General features: G+C 38.5%; 1 protein-coding gene across 3 annotated transcripts; it reads left to right on the top strand.

The window, feature by feature from the left end:
• Window positions 1-1,887: 1,887 nt before the first annotated feature.
• Window positions 1,888-14,647, top strand: shox (short stature homeobox). Of its 3 annotated transcripts, none has more exons than XM_010901390.5 (6): window positions 1,888-2,256; window positions 4,044-4,252; window positions 7,303-7,360; window positions 7,676-7,764; window positions 11,973-12,185; window positions 12,539-14,647. In XM_010901390.5, the coding sequence occupies exons 1-6, from the start codon at window positions 2,007-2,009 to the stop codon at window positions 12,626-12,628; spliced, it is 909 nt and encodes a 302-aa protein (XP_010899692.1). In that variant the 5' UTR covers window positions 1,888-2,006; the 3' UTR covers window positions 12,629-14,647. The 3 variants fall into 3 exon arrangements, with proteins under 3 accessions (XP_010899692.1, XP_010899691.1, XP_010899693.1); XM_010901389.5 differs by having other exon boundaries at window positions 7,655-7,764; XM_010901391.3 differs by having other exon boundaries at window positions 7,655-7,764; window positions 11,973-12,628.
• The last annotated feature ends 3,894 nt before the right edge of the window (window positions 14,648-18,541 follow it).

Genomic DNA, 18,541 nt, shown 5'->3' with positions numbered 1-18,541 from the left:
TTGAAATGCGTGTCACATGAAAAGACAGACATTAGCAAATGTGTCACACAGTTATTACGTTTACAGCATTGCATTACTTCTCAAGGTTTTCATCCTAAATATTAGGTTATTTGATTGTCCAAAAAAATTATATCGCCATTATAATGGTCCAATGTATTGTTAGATAGCTACTAATGCAAGAACTTTGAGTCCAATTTATCCTGTTTTTATACACCTCTAAAACAAGCATGGCACCTGTATCACATTTATTAGTTAATGCTATTATTTGATCCAAGTAAGGATGTGGCCTATGACGTAGCCTAATGGTTCACTGATATCTAATGTGTGAGGACAGCAACCCTTGTTGCCATGGTTATTAAAATGGAATGTGATGAGTGTTCATCCCTTAGTATAAGAAGTTAACGTATGCTTACGGGACAACGTAAGATTTTTTTCTTTTTCGTTACTGACCACACACAATCTTTAAAAGTCAAATTAGTGTTATTATAAAGCCTACATCATATTGTCATCTAGGCACACAATTTGTGTCGTGGGGAGGATTTACGTCCATTAACAACAAAGGGCGCAGTTCATGGCAGGAGGGAGAATCCCTCGGCCCGTGCGCGTCAGCCACTGGGATGCGAGACCGGGTTAGTGATAAATGGAGAGATATCAAAACACGTCATTAGAGAGCACAGCTTTACTGAGCGCTTTCACACTACCAAGGCGTATGGGATAGAACACCCCAGGGACAGCACTCACGTCGGCCTTTTGTGTTTCTGAGCTGGACCGATCCATTCGTTTTAGATAATGTTCAACTATTAGCCTATGTTTTCCATGAAAATCCTGGATATAAATCAGCTAACATTTTCCGACACTTGTAATTCTATTGATTATCCATATATTCTATTTTAGAATAGGTCTAAACATTTAGCACTCCCAGAGGTGTTTGAATAAAATTAATTCCAAACAAAATATGTCTTTGTCAGATCGAACAAACCAATTTATAAGGACTATATTCACAGATTTGTTGAGTAGGATTAGACATAGATACCTCTATTTTTTCTCCCCAAAACTTGTAATAGGTGCATGTTAATACAAAATTATTTAATAAATGTCTATGGAATATGGTATTTTAATGCAGCCTAACTTTATAATATTGAAACTTCTAAAGCCAGTCGCCTATCGGAAATCATTTATCGTAAATGCCATTCGTCCTTTAAATAATGATTCAAACTAAACAAGCCAACAATCTTAGAAAATATGTGGATTGAGTCCTATTTTGGGTCCTATATTTTTTTTTTACCTGATTAGGCTTACCTGTAAAAAAAAATTACATTTAGACTTCATACTTAGCAAAGCTAGAGCTCTATGCATGGTATGAATAATTCCAGGTTACTCATGGAACACCGTTATAGACATTAGCGAAGACAAATGCCTAGCCAATTGCCGGACAATGTTGTTTTACTGATTTTTAGATAGCAGTAGCGTTGGCTTGTACTATTTTATCATTCTGGGTGTTTGTTTAAATAGATTTGTGTTTTAAGACCACTTATGCACGTTTACTCTTCTTGTTTCTTCTTGTCAGCTCAAACAAATAGCCACATGAGAAGGACGAAATCCAGCCACTCCGTATTCATATTTCATGATCACGTTAACGAAATGATCACCGAATTAATTAAGTTCAGATCTACACGCGTTTTACCATTAGGCACCTAAGGCATTTTAATGACCATAATTGAATTAGCTGTCTTTGTCGAAGCATTGATTTCTGGAAAAGCTGTTGAAAGTTGAATTCAGACAAGTCGAAGAGACCATAATTGCTCAAGACAGAGATGGGGGCTGGGCTGAGGTAGCCATGTATAAATAGTGTGCTCTCAAAAACACAGTCATAACAGCAGGAGTGATCTCACCTCTTCTCCACCCCCAATACCGCCGCTTTTTACAACAGAGCGCGTGAAGAGCAGACTGCTAACGTTATAGGTATTTTTTAAGTGGATTTCCGTGCTCAGGACCACTGAACGGCCATGGAAGAACTTACGGCGTTCGTCTCGAAATCTTTCGACCAGAAAACCAAGGAGAGCAGTAAGGAGAGTATCACGTACAGGGAAGTTTTGGAGAGTGGCTTGGCGCGGGCTAGGGAGCTGGGGAACTCCGAGACAAGTCTACAGGACATAACGGAGGGCAGCAGCCACTGTCCGGTGCATCTATTCAAGGAGCATGTAGAGCTAGAGAAAGAAAAGCTCAAGGAGTTTAACGTTTCCAGGTCCACGGAAGGTACGTTTTTATTCATCCGCTCGAGTAGTATGGAGTGCATTCCTACAGGGAACCAAGCCCTTGTTTTTTGCGATTATTTTTGGTGCGCCAACCACGTCGATTCTAAACATGAATGCATGGTGTTGAAAGAACAGAACAGGACAAAACTACCAAAAAATTTGATTATTTCAGTTTGCAAGTTATTTGAAACATTATAGCCTATTGGCGTCTGTTCTGCTGTGAAAGCAGTCCAAACCAATTTAGCCCACATAATCACATTCATTCATATAATAACCTAGCATTATTCTCTAACTGCTGTTGATAATTGTATTGACAAATTATATGAATGAATGGATTGGGATTGATCACGATTAGATTCATAATTATAGGCCTTATTCGATGTTTCCGCGGCACAATGAAGTGATACTTTCAATTCTGCCAGTCAGCATGCAGTAGCCTAACATACTCATTTGAAACTGTCGTTCATTGAACTATATGTATGTATATATGTATATGTATATATATATATATATCCATAGATACATACATATATCCATAGACTGTTCATATGTAAAAGTGTTTCTTGCTTGCATTTTAATTGGCATAACAGATACAAGTAACTTCGTACACAAAATTAGCCCGTGAACCTATAAGTTGGTTGAATTCTCTTTTAATGTAGCATATAGCCTAATAGGGTATATTACATTTTACAAAACCTTATTGTTTATCTCACAATAGGTCTGTCTAAGGATGAAAATGCAATCCATTAGACCACACATATGTTAAGGATAGTTATATTAACATATCAATACCTTATCCCGAAAAATAATGTTCAGAACCTAAAACATGTATAACTGTAGGTTATTTATGCTCATTATTACCCTGTGAAATATTGACAAATAATTGTATGTATTTACATTTATACACTAAGTTTTATACCAGGTTTATAACGACCAATTGTGGTGTAAATGTTTTGTTTTTTTAATAATTTTGTGTATGATAGGTAGAGATTGAAATTATGGAAGCAACCGAGACTATTATCCTAGCCTAGGCCTACTATTTTGACCCGGCTACTAAAAATACGCCCGCCAACAATGACATTTTGGTATTTTCCAATAACGGCATGCAAAGATGTTTGTACAATTGCAGTCTATAAATAGCCCTTTTGGCCAGTGATCACATTGGGTCTTTCATTTCATAGAAATAATTTTAATGACATAAATCGTAGTTAAGGTACAGAACCAAATAATAACTCATGCTATTTTAAAGTATTTCACAATGTACTGTATTTGGTCAAAACAAGTCTCCCAATAATATTTCGGCTTATAGTTATAGTTATTTTTTATAACAATGAATAATAACATGGGGATGCCAAATGTTGATGTTTTGTTTCACGGTCATTTCTTCAAGAAAAAAAAAATGTTTTTTGGTTGGTATTCATTCCCATGAAAATGCCATTTGCGGCCTAGGTCAAGGCCTAGACCTACGGTTTAGTAAATTAGACCTTTATAGTCGTGGTAACCCATAGTATATCGTGTGTGCGTATGTGCGTGCGTGTAATCATTTTCATTAGCTATTGCAAACTAATGATGCAATACTGCCTGTTCATAATTTTGAAGGCCTGTATTTCAAGGTAGATGGTGACCGAACTTGTGAAACGTTATATTCTCTCTCAAGTTACAATGACAAATTCTAGATATATCCCAACAAATAAATGCAGCCTATAGACTCGGGTGTTCGCATGAGCATGCAGGTGTGTTAAGTCTGAAGATGTACGTATTTTGAAAACGCTATGTATGTTTACGCAGGGATATATGAGTGTAAAGAGAAAAAAGAGGACGTGAAGTCTGAGGACGAAGATGCACAGAGCAAACTGAAGCAGCGGCGAAGCAGAACAAACTTTACCCTGGAACAGCTCAACGAGCTGGAGCGCTTGTTCGACGAAACGCATTATCCCGACGCCTTTATGCGGGAAGAGCTGAGCCAGAGGCTGGGACTGTCAGAGGCGCGAGTTCAGGTAATAACAAATCTCCATCTCCTGAACGAAAAAACCACACGCTTGGGGACCAAACTCTAGAAAGGCTTGCATGTAAATTGTATGAACTGTCTGTACAAAACGTGTTCATTAAGGTTTGCGCTTAAAAACGCAAAGCGCCTAGGCTCCTTCTGAACTTGTTTGAAAAAAGGCTCGAGAGTTTCCAGATTGACTCGTCCAGTGATAAGATCCGGGGTCATAGGTGGTGACGCAGGAAGATTACTGTAATTTGCACTGCAGAATAAGATGGATGGGGATAGATGTAGGGCCTAGATCGGGAATGATGTACTTTTATGGCAACAAATAAAACACGTTGTAGTAAAACGATACCGGGCCAACCCTATCAAGGTTATAGCCAACAAACCATTAGTGGACTTAAATGTGTCTATTCAAATAGTTTATAGCCTACAAATGTATGAACTGTTTTTCTATATATTATACTATTAATGTGTGTGTGTATATATATATATATATATATATATATATATATATATATATATATATATATATATATATATATATATATATATATATATATATATATATACACACACACACATACACACACATACATATATACATTAACATTGATTTTATTTTGAAACATATAAAATAATTTCATGACAGGTTTAAGGTAGAATGATCACGAAACACCATATAGGCATATATTAAATTACGTTTATTTTCAATAATACATTTCGTGAAAAATATTAAAAGTCATTTTAAAATATAGCCTCAATAACTTAGCGTTGAGGCATAGGACACGTGTTTATATAATATAGTCACCCACTTGCTAAAATGTTAAAGGCTACTTGTTATTTTTTTATGTCGCTACATAGGCCTAATATGCTTTTGGTCCACCCTGACTGTTCTCGAGGCCTACACCGGGTACACTGCAGTGAAAACGTGGTGAGCTGTTTTTTATGATGCAATGAGACAAACATATCATGCAATAGCCTATATAACAAAACTCTGCGGATATGATTGTCTCGACATTGTAGAAAGCCACACGAGTTAATGTATTTGAAAATTATTACACAGATTGATCTCACGAAACTATTTGAACAATGTTAACACAATTTCTAAATTCACATTTGGTGAATTTCAATTCCATTATAACAGTGAGAAAAAAGTAACAATAATAATGAAGGTTATTTTATACATTCATTTGCAGTAAAATTATATCCAGTTAACTAGCAAGCAAATGCATGTCATGACATTGATATTTATCTTTATATTTTATCTTGAACATTACTGAAATGCTGTAACTTTAAAGCAAATAAAAAGACGCTCATAGCCTTTGAGGCATCCGCAGTTGACAAAGTGGTATTGGGTGAATTTAAATCCGTCTTCTCTCTCCTGGCAGATTACTGGCGAAGAAAAGTTGCTTAGGTGCTTCGGAGATTTTACCACATCATTAAAATTAATGAAGAGATTGTAGGAGTGCTTCAGGGGACATCGTCGTATGTCAGTCACCTCATTTCTCTCTGCGTTGTCTTTGTAATATCTGCCATTGGCTTGATATACTGTTCCCATAAAAATGGATTAGAAGTAATTCAATTCTGCTGCAACTCAGTCGGTAGGACACCTCATGTTCTGAGATCTAATCGGAGGAATAAGTAATATTAGAAGTCTACAGCGCGTGACAGCTTGCAAGCGTGACATAAAAAAGTAACTTTAAACAGTGCCAAAATCAAATTGTATTAAGTCAGGTTAGCATTTAACTGGTAAAACGCAATGCTCCAAATGTTTACTCAATATTTACAACAACAGCCCACACTATTCACGCACATTGACTACATGGAAATGGGCGGCGAGGGCTCCAATCACACACGGTTAAAAGCCTTGTCGCAGCTTCTGTTAGTGGGGAGCAGTTTTCGATTTGAAACCCCAAATCTATCGTAAGTAAATTGTAAGGCAAGTGGTAGATAGAACCTGCACTTAGGAACAGAAGCCCCACGTCGCACGCAGCTGTCAGGAATCTAATGGAAAGTTATGAGAGCTTGGTGAAGAGCGTGCAGTAATTCAATTACAACTAATATATTTGGGTTTCTGGTGCAGAGCTAAATTAAATGTCATTATTCACTGTCTCTAATAAAAATCAAACGGAAATGAGATTAGGATGTTTGTGAAGCGGATCATTGAGTGGTCCTAATGAAGAAATAACTGTCGCAACCAGTGTAGTTCACTTTGCTTAGCATTCTGGCACATAATTTGAATTGATCTTGAGCTGTAAAATCTTTGCCTTATTTGTGTACAGCTCTTTGAGAGACCACAGCTGTGATTCGAACGTATATTAATGAAATATAATGAAATACAATTAAATAATATAATGCGCCACTAAGAATAATTACATAGGCTGTGCCAAGCTATATCGTGTAATAGCAACCATAAAAAATACTAATAATAACATGCCATTTGGTTGAGCCTAATCCTAAATATATTCTATACACAACATCTGTTTCCAATATGAGTTTGATGGGGTAAATAATCTTTGGGCAAAGTATGTCAATAATGCCTAGGTCGACAATATCGACAAACATATTATTACTTTCACATGCCTTTAATTAACCATGTTCAAACTGTAAAATGGCTGCGGCACCTTCACTAATTAGACAGCGCCCTTTGTGGTCTTCTAATCGCTAATCCGGCTACTGTAAATGATCATCATCGTTGGGGTCGGAGGGGAGAGGAGATAATGGATTCATGGAGGAAAATTAGGTTGATAATAATTAACAATAGGCTACGCTTCAACCTGGGAGCAAAGTGCTTATTAGGCCGGGTAATTTACAGTGTGACCTTTTAGTTTTTTCCCATTATAGGCCTATATAAGTAACCCTTCGACAAAATATTGTTCTCTCTATATTTTGAGCCGATATTCTATTATTGGCCTAGCATACTTGAGCTATAATGGTAGACAGTCAGAAGTCATAATGAAAAAACAATTAAGCCACAGTACTTTCATGAGCAGGAACGTGTCATCATCGATATCATACAATGCCCTCATTCTTGGTTTACATTTTCATTTTTAGGTTTGGTTTCAAAACAGAAGAGCGAAATGTCGGAAACAAGAAAATCAGATGCATAAAGGTAAATTCGATTTCACTAGCCTGTTAATATACATTATAATTTTGTCATGTTTAAGTTATACTAATCATAACGCTTAATCATACAATTGAACATGTTTATTGCATGACAAGTATTCTAAAATGTTTACAACTATGGCTTTATCATGCTCACTTCCTAAAATAATTATATGCGCACCAAACTGTTCACGTTCATATTCTATTATTTTCAATTAATCATGTGTGCAATGTCAATCTTGTAATTCTGACCAACCATTTCAGACTTATAATCAAACATAACGGTCTCGCTGTCTGACAGACACTTCTTCCTACTTTCCAGGTGTCATTCTGGGCACTGCCAGTCATCTGGACGCATGCAGAGTAGCTCCCTACGTCAACATGGGGGCTCTACGGATGCCTTTTCAACAGGTAGGCCTACATCGTTCGCTTATTCATGACATAAATCATTTGAATTAGTTACTTTAGAAACTCACGTACGATGGATTGTGTACAAGCAAATGTCAATATTCAACCTCCAAAAGTCTCTAAACGATTTAACGTGTGGAGAGGTTTGATGCGGCTTTAAAGTTAGTGTACTTTCCCGACAAGTTTTGTCATGCAAATCATTGGTTCAAAACTTGTTGCCCCAAAGGTGGTCCTATGGGGTCCAATACTTGAAGACCCCCTTACATGAGATACTACACCTTCCTTGTTTTGTTTTCGCACAAATTATTACAAAAGTACATGCATTAATTTTGTTTATTACATTTTGAAGAAACATGTAAATAAATCCGTAATTTTAGACTATAAAAAAAAACTGCTCACTCTGCTGGCTTCTGGAAATATTCTGTTCAATGCTGAAGAGATCTTTGACAAGGTAACACGCATGTCATCCTTAAGGGTTAGTCAGGTCCTACATTTAGTTTTCAGGGCTGTCTATTCATTCAACTTGTCTATTCTTTTATTCAAGAGACAATTCAATGTTAAAACATTTTAGTAGGCATCCCTGGGCAGAGAAATGAAATGGTCGCTTGAAAGTTGCGAGACAATATCTTACGTTGTTAATGGCAGATGTTTCAGAGCAAGAAATAATGGATATTATTCGATTGAGCGGTTATTTTATTTGGAGTGCTTTGCAAAATTATCCAAAACCCCTCTCATAAAACTGAATTACAAGTGGTACATTGACATTTCGTTCTGTTTTATGTGTTATTAACACAAACCTTATACATGACTGTACAAAGAGACGTTGGTTTTATGTAAGAAAATATTTACGAAAATAATATAAAACTGAAATATGTTTATTGGATAAGTATTCAGCCCCTGTGCTGTGGAAGCTCCAAACACAGATGAAAGAAACAATTGCATTACAATTGACCGATTTTCTGGATGAGAACACTATTGAAGCATGATTGGTCAGGTTGCTACATTACAATAATGACTAAATAACACTTTTCCAGAAGATAAAATCATACAAATGCATGGATGGATTATGTAAAGTGTATAAAATAATACTCAAGTTTTTGGACAACCCAGTGAGCCCAATAGGATCAATAATGAGGAATTGGAACCTGAATCATTCAACCCAGGCACTGCCAAGAATAGGCTTTCCATCAAAATTTAGTGTTCAAAGAAGGAGACTTGTGAGTGAAACCACAGAGGCCAACAATCACTTTACAGGAACTACAGAGCTCAATGGCTGGGATTAGAGCAATGGTGTGCCAGCCAACCATATCAAGATAACTTCATCCCACTGACTTTTATGTGAGGGAGGCAAGATGGTACTCAAAAAGTACCACCTGAAGCATGTCTGAAGTTTGCCAGAAGGTATAAGAGTGGATACAGGTCAGATTAGACAGATTTCTGGCCTAAACTCAAAGTACTATGCGTGGCACTAACATAACACAGACCACGTCTCAAGACAAACCATCCCTACATTGAAGTATGTTGGTGGCAGCATCATGCAGTGGTGATTCTTATCAGTAAGCACAGAGCATCTTATAAAATTTGAAGGAAGAATTAATGGAGAAAAACTTTCGAGGAAATTCAACATTCAGCAGGACAATGATGCCAAGTACCAAGCCAAAGCAATATTGGAGTGGCTCACAAACAAAAAGGTGAATTTTCTATGACTTTTGAATCAAAGTTCTGATTTGAATCCCATTGAGAATCTGAGACTATTTAAAAATTGCAGTCCACAAGTGTCGTCCAACCAATGCGAACAATATGGAGAAAATCTGCCAAAACGGGGCAAAAATCACTCTACCTATCACTCTACTGGTTATTGCAGGTTTCCATACCAAATGTTAATGTGGGGGGTTGAATACTTATGCAAGCAACACAGTTTAGTTTATTTGTCTCACAAATATGTCCCAACATTAAACAAATTACAAAAATGAAGTTTCAATTTCAGTGTTTTACAATAAATTATATAGCAGGACAAACTTTCAATGTACCATTTGTAATTCATTAATATGAGAGGATTAGTCAGGTTTGAATACTTTTGTAGGGCAATGTATTTGAAGTGCAATGGGGATTTTTTATTTAGTAAAACAGCTATGTCGATGTTTTTCTTCATGATATTCCTTGTCATTTCAAGACCCTACTGGCATCTGTCTGAGTCCCCCTTGGCGACCTGGAACCCCATGTAGAGATCTGCTGATATAGATGGGGTAGCTGATGGGGTAGCTGATATCAGGCACCAAAATATAAACATATATCGATCATCTCTAAATCTGAGATATATGAAATGTGCATTTACTGTTGCGCTTCACAAACATATACATTGTTATAAACAGATTTACAAAGGCTACAGTGGCAATTGGAAGTCAAGAGAGCTGAGTGTGTGTGTGTGTGTGTGTGGGGGGGGGGGGGGTATTGCCCAACTCAACCCTGGAGCACCTTTCACCTTTGGGTTGCGTTGAGAGAGGTGCTATCGCATAAACTCGCTGTTGAATTGACATTTGACCTTTGTAGGTTTTTGCAGAGTTGTCTGCCTCACCCTAGAGAGAGTTCTGGCCTAATTAAGCCAACACTGCAGCAACGCTAGCACATTAAAGAGAGGATGAAAGCATAGGCTGGAGTGGACTCTGATGGATATTGGCGGTGAGCTGCATTGGCAGGGAGGGAGCCATGAGGCCTGAATACTTAGAGAGGAGCACTAGCTCTATCAGGCCTAAGACAAAAGACAGACAGGCACGAGGCTCAATGCAAACAGACACACTTATGCATGCAGACAGGCACGCAAACATCTGCACACACAAACGCACCCGCGCCGGCATACTGTATGCATGCGCTCAAACAAACTTGCGTTTCTACATGGCCGCACACAATGGGCCACACACACACACACACACACACACACACACACACACACACACACACACACACACACACACACACACACACAGGCACGCGCGAGCGCACAAGCCAAATGTCTGCCACCTGTTGTGCTGGGGACGGCAGAGAAAGGCATACAAGCACGCGCTCAGTACCTTCAGTGATCTGTTCTACAAACATACCACAACACGCTAAGATATTTCTTCTCAAAGAGGGTCTCCCTTCTGCTAATCACGGACAGCACGTAACTTCTACAGTTGGAGAAAGACCCGTTTTCTGAGGATTATTAGATGCCTTATAACGAGTTAGTACCTATATATCTTGAATCGGGCATATATCGAGTGTTTGCTAACTGACTGTTAGAGACAGAGGGAAAGAAAATATGACGGAGGCTTGTGTGAATTTTTGCTGTGGCTTCTATCATTAGACTACTCCTGTGAGAGCATACTGGTCAGCAAAACGAAATTAAATACCATCCAAGGAAGCATATTATGAGGTTTATATGAATTCTCTCAAGCACTTAACAAGTTTACTTTCCTTCATTTTCCACGTTATAGACAACGTGGATATAGCGCAAAATGAATAATTGGTTGAAACATTTAGCTCTCTTAAACCGTTGACCATGCGTTGCTTAAATGAAGTGCTATTTGAGTTGGATGAGAAAGCGCAAGACTCTCCCCTTTTCTCCGTGCTTCCTGTGGCGTTTGAAACACATGAGAATTGGCAAGAGGCACCTCTGAAGTACAGGGACGTCGAATTTTTTTTACCTGCTCTTCATAAAATAATTGCCAAGAATGTGCAAATTGATATTCTATGGTACTTATGAGTTTCGCTTTCCCTTCGCTCAGGATAAATATTTATAAGTCTAAATACATGCATATTTTTTGGGTGAAAAATTATTTATGCAATTGAATCCATAGTCAGGATAACACGCTGTTGCATATTTCCAGGGGTAGGAGAGCTTCTCGGGGTGAATTAAACAAATCTGTTCAGGGTCTTGGAAAGACTTTGATTTCAGGCTGTTAAATTGGACATGGTGTCTGTGAAGTTATGTATGATTCATTAACTATAAGAATAGCTGACATGAATTTTTTTTGAAAGGCTCAGAGTGCAGTTCCTAACTATTTTCTTAGAAAACACACAGTAAGCAACCGCTTTGAGGGGGTAGAACTTGAAGGGGAATTTAATAGTGTCAAACTGTGAAACTTAAACCCTCAGCTCTCCTCATACACACGCAAGCAGCCTGAGGGCTGGGAGGGACTCACTAACCCAGGGTTTGCTTTTGGTTGTTCCCGCAGGTCCAGGCTCAGCTCCAGTTGGAGGGCGTGGCTCACTCTCACCCTCACCTGCACCCTCACCTGGCGGCGCACGCACCGTACCTGATGTTCCCGCCCCCACCCTTCGGACTACCAATCGCCTCACTTGCGGATTCTGCGTCAGCAGCAGCGGCCGTGGCGGCGGCTGCCAAGAGCAACAGCAAGAACTCTAGCATCGCCGACCTCCGACTCAAGGCAAGAAAACACGCCGAGGCGCTGGGTCTCTGACCCCACCGGGTTTCCCCTCCGCTGGCCCCACGGCCCTCATAATTACCCGCTTCTCACACAAGACTGAGCCCTGTGATCGGGTCTGACACTCACAGCTAAAACAAAACAAAATAAAATAAACACTGAGAGAGACAGAGAGAGAGAGACACAGAGAGAGAAAGACAGAGGGAGAGGGGAGAGGATGAGTGGAGGAGAAGGAGGAGGAGAAAGAAGTTGGGGAGCGAGAAAATTGTCACAAAACCAGCTGCCAAAACAACCACTTGTAGAGAGAACGGTAATTAAATACCAATGAAATCACCATTTTACTTTTTGCCCAACAGGCAGGACTTCTGCGGGGCCAGTGGCTCAGTCCACTCCAGGCACACATCACAAGTCCAGGACCGTACAAACACATGTGGATGTCTGTCTGAGCTGAGAGCCAGGGCCAGGCCAAACCAGGCCAGACCGGGAGACTTTAGAACAAAGCAAACTGGCAAAGCAGGCAAGCAGGGCCAAATACTTGAGCCTCAATGATGCTTTCACGTTGAATTTACAGACTGTTGCGTGTGCGGGGAAAAAGCACTGAGACAGCGAGGCAGTGGACTTGCTCTCAACTTAACACGTATAAAAGACAAAATCAAAAAAAGAGAAAAAAAAATATGGCCGTTTTTGCTGTGTAACCACTGTGTTGTTTCCTGCCGACGCCCAGTGCATGCGTTCTATTGGAGGAATGCAGGTCTATGATGGAGCCTGGCCTCTATGTTGTAACTGAACCCCCCCCCCACTCCCACACCACCCCAACTCTGTTGTATCACTGCCATTCAAACCGCCCACTATAACCTCATCCGAAAGGTCGAAGGTCATTGGGGTTTGATTTCCTTTTCACTGTGGACTGACAGGAAGAAGCTAATCGAATCCCTCATTTTTCTGCTTTCGAAGGATTGGGAGTGTTAACGCGTGTTGCCGAGAATGTGTCCAAGTCTAAATCCTATTTTGTTGTTCTTCTCCTCCCATTCTCTCTCTCTTGCTTTTGTTTCTCTCTGATTTATCGTGCTGTTTCTTGGGAATAGAAGTGAAGATATTCTTTGCACTTCAGGTTTGTATGTGGGTGTTTACAAAAGCCACTACAAGCAGATACTACTTTGCTAAATGAGGGGGTAATAGGAACTGATTTGGGTTTTTATCATGTCATCAAAATGAGACGTTCATGAAATGTTTAGAAGGATAAAGGGTATAACTGCAATTTTTTGTAATTTTGAAAATATGAAGCATCAGTTAAACTGAAATGCAATTGTGTGCAGTCTAAGTGCAATACTGTATATAGGAAAAAGTAAAAAAAAAAAAAAAGAAAGAAAAAAAGTGGTTGTTAATGATGAACAAACGATTTTTAGTAATATTCAGACACTGATAAATTGGTGTGTTGAATATCTTTGCCAAACAGACCCATTTTGTTTTTCTAAAGCATTGTATATTATGTTATGTTGCAAACTCATCCTCAATCATGTGCCATAACCCCCAGAGATTCACTGGTTACAGTTTTATACACGTCAGAAAACTATGCTAACTTGTTCAAGTAGACATAGCCATAGCTATAGAATACTGCTTTAAGCACATTTTTGATGCTGCAGCCGACCAACTAGGATCTGAAATAACTTATAATCTATTGAATTGACATGAGACAAACAGTCATGTCAAATTCTACCAAAGATTCTAAGAAATGTTAGCATTTATCTTATTAGGACAACAGAACTATAGCAGTGCTTTCTGTAGACATGTAACTGTTCAACTTGCATTTATTTCCATGTTCAAGTTGCAATTTTACAATCAAAATGTCAGATAATATCTACCACCTAAATAAATAAACGCCAATTAGCAAGTTACATGTTTGGAATATTTGTAAATTCAAAGGGTATTGTTTTGGGAATGTTTTGAGTCATTGAGAAACAGATCTCAATCTGAATATGTAGATCCTTGTCAGGCCTAGCTTGAACAATGTTTTACCAATACTTTCTCTGTTGAAAAACCACCATAGACAGTAAGTTTAGCAATGTCTCCATTTTAAATTAAACACATGGTGCTTTTATTTATTATTTTTCATCTGAAAGTTTATAAAATTATAAAATAGTTGAACTACAAGTGTACATTTTTACATGGCTTTGCATTTATTTTTATATGTTATTTTAAGTGTTACATTTACAACTGGAGATGTATGGCTGTTGTGCATTGTTTGCCTAAAATGTAGCGTGTCAGAGTTTACAAACATTTCAGGGATGGTTACATTTTATTAAGCTCCATGGAATTTGTTGTACCCACCACAAGTATTATCATTTCATATGCAAGCATGCCTAAACATGATTCACCATAATGTTTGTGTTATTTTACTTTTGTTTCATAAAAATATGAATGTACATCTTGTACATGTAAACTATCAATAAAGTTATAAATATTTGTACTGCAGTTTTAAGACAGTTAAACAGCTCTTTCCCAGTTCAATCAAAAACAAAATATACTGTTCAGTAAGGGATCTTGGGGTATTGGGTCACTATTTGGTTCTTATACAGTCCAATAAACTGATTCAGTATTTCTTCACAGACAACTGAAGTGTTGTTCACACATGTATTTGTTTTACATTTGCACAGAACCAAGAAGCGGGCTCTAAATTATTCAAAATTCAAATTAATTCGGTTGGAGGCAAGTGATTTATGTTTACTGCGTAATTTATCACTCTGGGGGTAAGTTGAATATGCCTACAGGGTAAAAATGGCCATCGAACTAGTGAAAAGAAAAGAAAACAGAACTCGTCTTCGAGGGCACCCCATTGTAAAGTGCAAGGTATGCTAATTAACAGCATTTGCCTGAAACTGTACATCATTCAGCAAGCTGAACAAAAAAATCTAACAGGCATTACCATCAAAACATTCCAGAGTACCCCTTGTACACATTAATAGTGAATGGTGTGCCAGACTCCATAAGCATGGGTACTTCAAGAGCTGATGTGGATTAATGCTGTAAGCCTGCATGTATTGTGACAGATTGCAGCCCATGCTCAGCTGTTGTCTCGGGTCGAACCTGACGATCAATACCAATACTTCTCTGGCACTGACATTTACGCAGTTTCCATGTCAGCCATCAGAGCTCATCAGATCCCAATCGTACCCCACGTCAGCATAGAAAATTGAGCCGCTATGAAATCCAGATGCATGCTAGCACCATTGACCCCCCCCACCCCCCCTCCAAATCTGGGACCGAACATGTACAGTATACCAGCCCTGTGTTCAAAATGACGGAGATAGGACTGAGATTAAACACAAAACTGTAACTTAGTCAAACAAAAGCAAGATTGCTGTAATTGGAGTACAAGCAAGACTGCTGAAGGAGAATCTAGCAAAAATAATCGGGAGCAAAGAGATTGGAAGGATATCTTAGGGACATCTAATCCTTCTGGTTCGAGCAGACGGTTTTATTTCCAAAAAGCAATCTTCTTCCTCCTCATCCATCTCAATGGCAATGATTAACTTTGAACAGATCTCACGAGAATAGTCACGTCTATTTGTGGTACATGGATCTGCATCGGAAAAAAGATGATACGCCCTTTGCGCCATAACCATCCCCCAATGTGTTTCACCGGCACATACCACATATTGCACGTTCATAATGGTGGGACTCTGTTTTAACTTCCTCTGGGAAACCAAAATCCAGATGTGTGTACACAAAGTAATTACAGCATGTGGCATAGTGCCTTATTGTCTAAACCCCATGTAGAAATTAGCCCAAATGGCATCCTGTTGCGCCCAATACCCCCTAGAAAGTTTAATTTGTACCTCTGTGCTCATACATCAAGATTGAGTGATATAGTCGCAGACTGATGGCCCAGTATTTACCAACTGACCCCTCTGGCTGCAGCCTGCTGGGCCAGGCCTGTGGAAATAACGGCATCCTTTTATGTGTACTAATAATTAGCCAGGCAACACACAGCCATCCATCAACCAGCAATGAGCCGTGGCTGCTTTGTCAACATGTTCAGGCACATAAAGCTGTTTATGTTGGCCAATAGTCACAAATAAAATAATTTATTAACAGACGTAGGAGGTAGGGGCTGTGTGTGTACATACAAAAATTAATCTTTAAGTCATTCAATATTTAAATGATTGTGACCTAGTTCAAGAATGGAACAAAGATGTTCAGAACAGTCTACAAAGTGTATTCTTGCCTGCTAGCATGGAAAGAGTTGCTTATTGATTGTGTGCACTGAAACCAGTTGGATGGACCAACAATTACTTATTCAACATCCTCAGGGGCGGTCATGTAACAGTTTTGCTTCTGTCCCTTTCTTGGCCCCATCCTAGGCTCAAACCAGGGATCCTCTGCACACGTCAACAACAGTCACCCACGAAGCATCATTATCATTGTTCCTTCACGAAGCGAGGAAAACAACTATATCATAGTCTAAGAAGCAAGGGGGAAAAAATACTTTAAAGTCTCTGAGCCAGTGACGTCTCCAATTGAAATACTAGCATCAAGTAGCATTACACCCACATTCATGTTTTAACATTTGGATATCGTGATTTGTAATGGCCCAGCACACATAAAATCCAAACCCTTCCTGAAACAGCTTATAGCAAATATTCCTCACCCATAAAATGTTCTCAAGATTTCTCTCTGCACCAGGGCTCAATTCCTGCAAAAAAGTGTTACTCTGAAAATGCAAAGCCTGAAGCTTTTAGCCATATGCTGAATGCTATGCTGTATACTAGCCACACTGTTAAAACAAAGTAATTTGAAACACAAAAACCAGTGTCAATTCACAGGAGGGGAAACCATAACTTCGTTGAAATACAGAAAGACATCGTTTCACACACTTCTTTTGAGAACAGTGCTCAATACATCAGCAGTAACAAACTGCAGGCATCGCAGAAAGCATTGCAAGATACTATGTACGCACCTAGTGTAAAAAGCTGGAAATTTGCACTAGGATTTGCATAAATGCATACATTTCCTCAAAACAATTAATCTGAAGATAACTTTAAAAATGAGTAACTAACCATAGAGTCAATATACAGACACAATAAATAGTGGGAATATAATTCTGGTCCATGCACATGGACCAGAATTATATTCCAGTGAAGTCCAGTAAAATAGCAGGTGATCTAATATTTAGGAAAGGTAAGATGTTGCCTGTTTGAATGTGCATTCCGAAATTGGGCATAATTATGGCCTATATGTGATACTTTACATTGATGGCTTGTATTTGTTTAGTCTGTTCTTTCTTTCAAGTGTTTTAAACAAACAGCAATAAGGGATCCAAATAGGCTCTTTTAACTGAACAGAGCCCTTCAAAGCAAGCTGAACAAAAAGACACATGACAAGTAAATATGAGAATGATCAGGTGTCATTGTACAACCTTATTATATTATACCTGAGGGCATAACCAGCAGCATAATGCTAACATAGATGCATGTTTTCAACAACATTGTGAAAAAAATTATTGCATAAAAAATGTTTTGAATTGCCAACATTCCGCTAAAAGCAGCCATGTGACAGGACAAGAAGTAAAAGGGGATTGAAACCCAGCTTCGAATGAGTTCATTCAATTTTCTCAAGCTTTGGTTATCCACATGAGACAGTTTGTGAAATATTTTATATTTGATGTATTCTTAAATCTGTGGGCAAAATAAAGGAAACAATTTAGCAATTTTCTTTTTGCAATGTTGTTTTTGCAGTCAATTTCAATTCACCACATATTGTTTTTATACAGTGTGGCAGTGAAATTCCTAACAAATATTACTACCCAAGAAGTCTGGGGTTCAAATACCGCTTCTAAATGTACACTCCCTCTTTGTTTTCTGCTTGTTACTTTTAAAATAAAGATGAAAAGAATGAAGAGTGAACGCAACAAAAATTATTCTTCATATGCTCTTATCATACACAATAAAAAACTTAGACAATTTGCTTTTTCCCATTTGATTGTATGAGAGACACTTTCGTGTTCTGATGCTGCCTTTCACATGCACTGAAACCCCAAATGTCTTAAATTCAGTATGAAGAACCCATTTCTGTGTATCATAACACCATCATTGGGGTTTCCATTCAAACAACACTTCAAACACCTGATCTCTGGTTGGATGCATTACTTCTTTTCTAATTTTCTTAGACAATCATGGTGTTTTGAGTCTACCTATTTTTAGTGTACCCAAGTGAGAGGTCAAGTGCTTAGGGGTCATGTGAACATACTTGTTAGCACATTTCATTCACATAATCCCCTTGTGAATGTCACACACACAAATGGGAAAATTTTCTTTATGACTTGGCAATGCAGTTGCAGTCCATGAATTGAGACTCAACAA

Source organism: Esox lucius, chromosome 16, assembly GCF_011004845.1.
Source record: "Esox lucius isolate fEsoLuc1 chromosome 16, fEsoLuc1.pri, whole genome shotgun sequence".
In the NCBI taxonomy this organism is placed as follows: domain Eukaryota; kingdom Metazoa; phylum Chordata; class Actinopteri; order Esociformes; family Esocidae; genus Esox; species Esox lucius.
The sequence above is the reverse complement of the archived record's forward strand: the minus strand, read 5'-3'. Positions and strand labels throughout refer to the sequence as shown.

What these genes read in the sequence shown, in the direction of transcription:
- shox (XM_010901389.5), top strand. Translation starts at nt 2,007, where the DNA reads ATGGAAGAACTTACGGCGTTCGTCTCGAAATCTTTCGACCAGAAAACC. An exon ending in TGTCAGAGGCGCGAGTTCAG is followed by an intron (nt 4,253 to 7,302) that starts GTAATAACAAAT and finishes TTTCATTTTTAG; the next exon opens with GTTTGGTTTCAAAACAGAAG. An exon ending in TCGCCGACCTCCGACTCAAG is followed by an intron (nt 12,186 to 12,538) that starts GCAAGAAAACAC and finishes TTTGCCCAACAG; the next exon opens with GCAGGACTTCTGCGGGGCCA.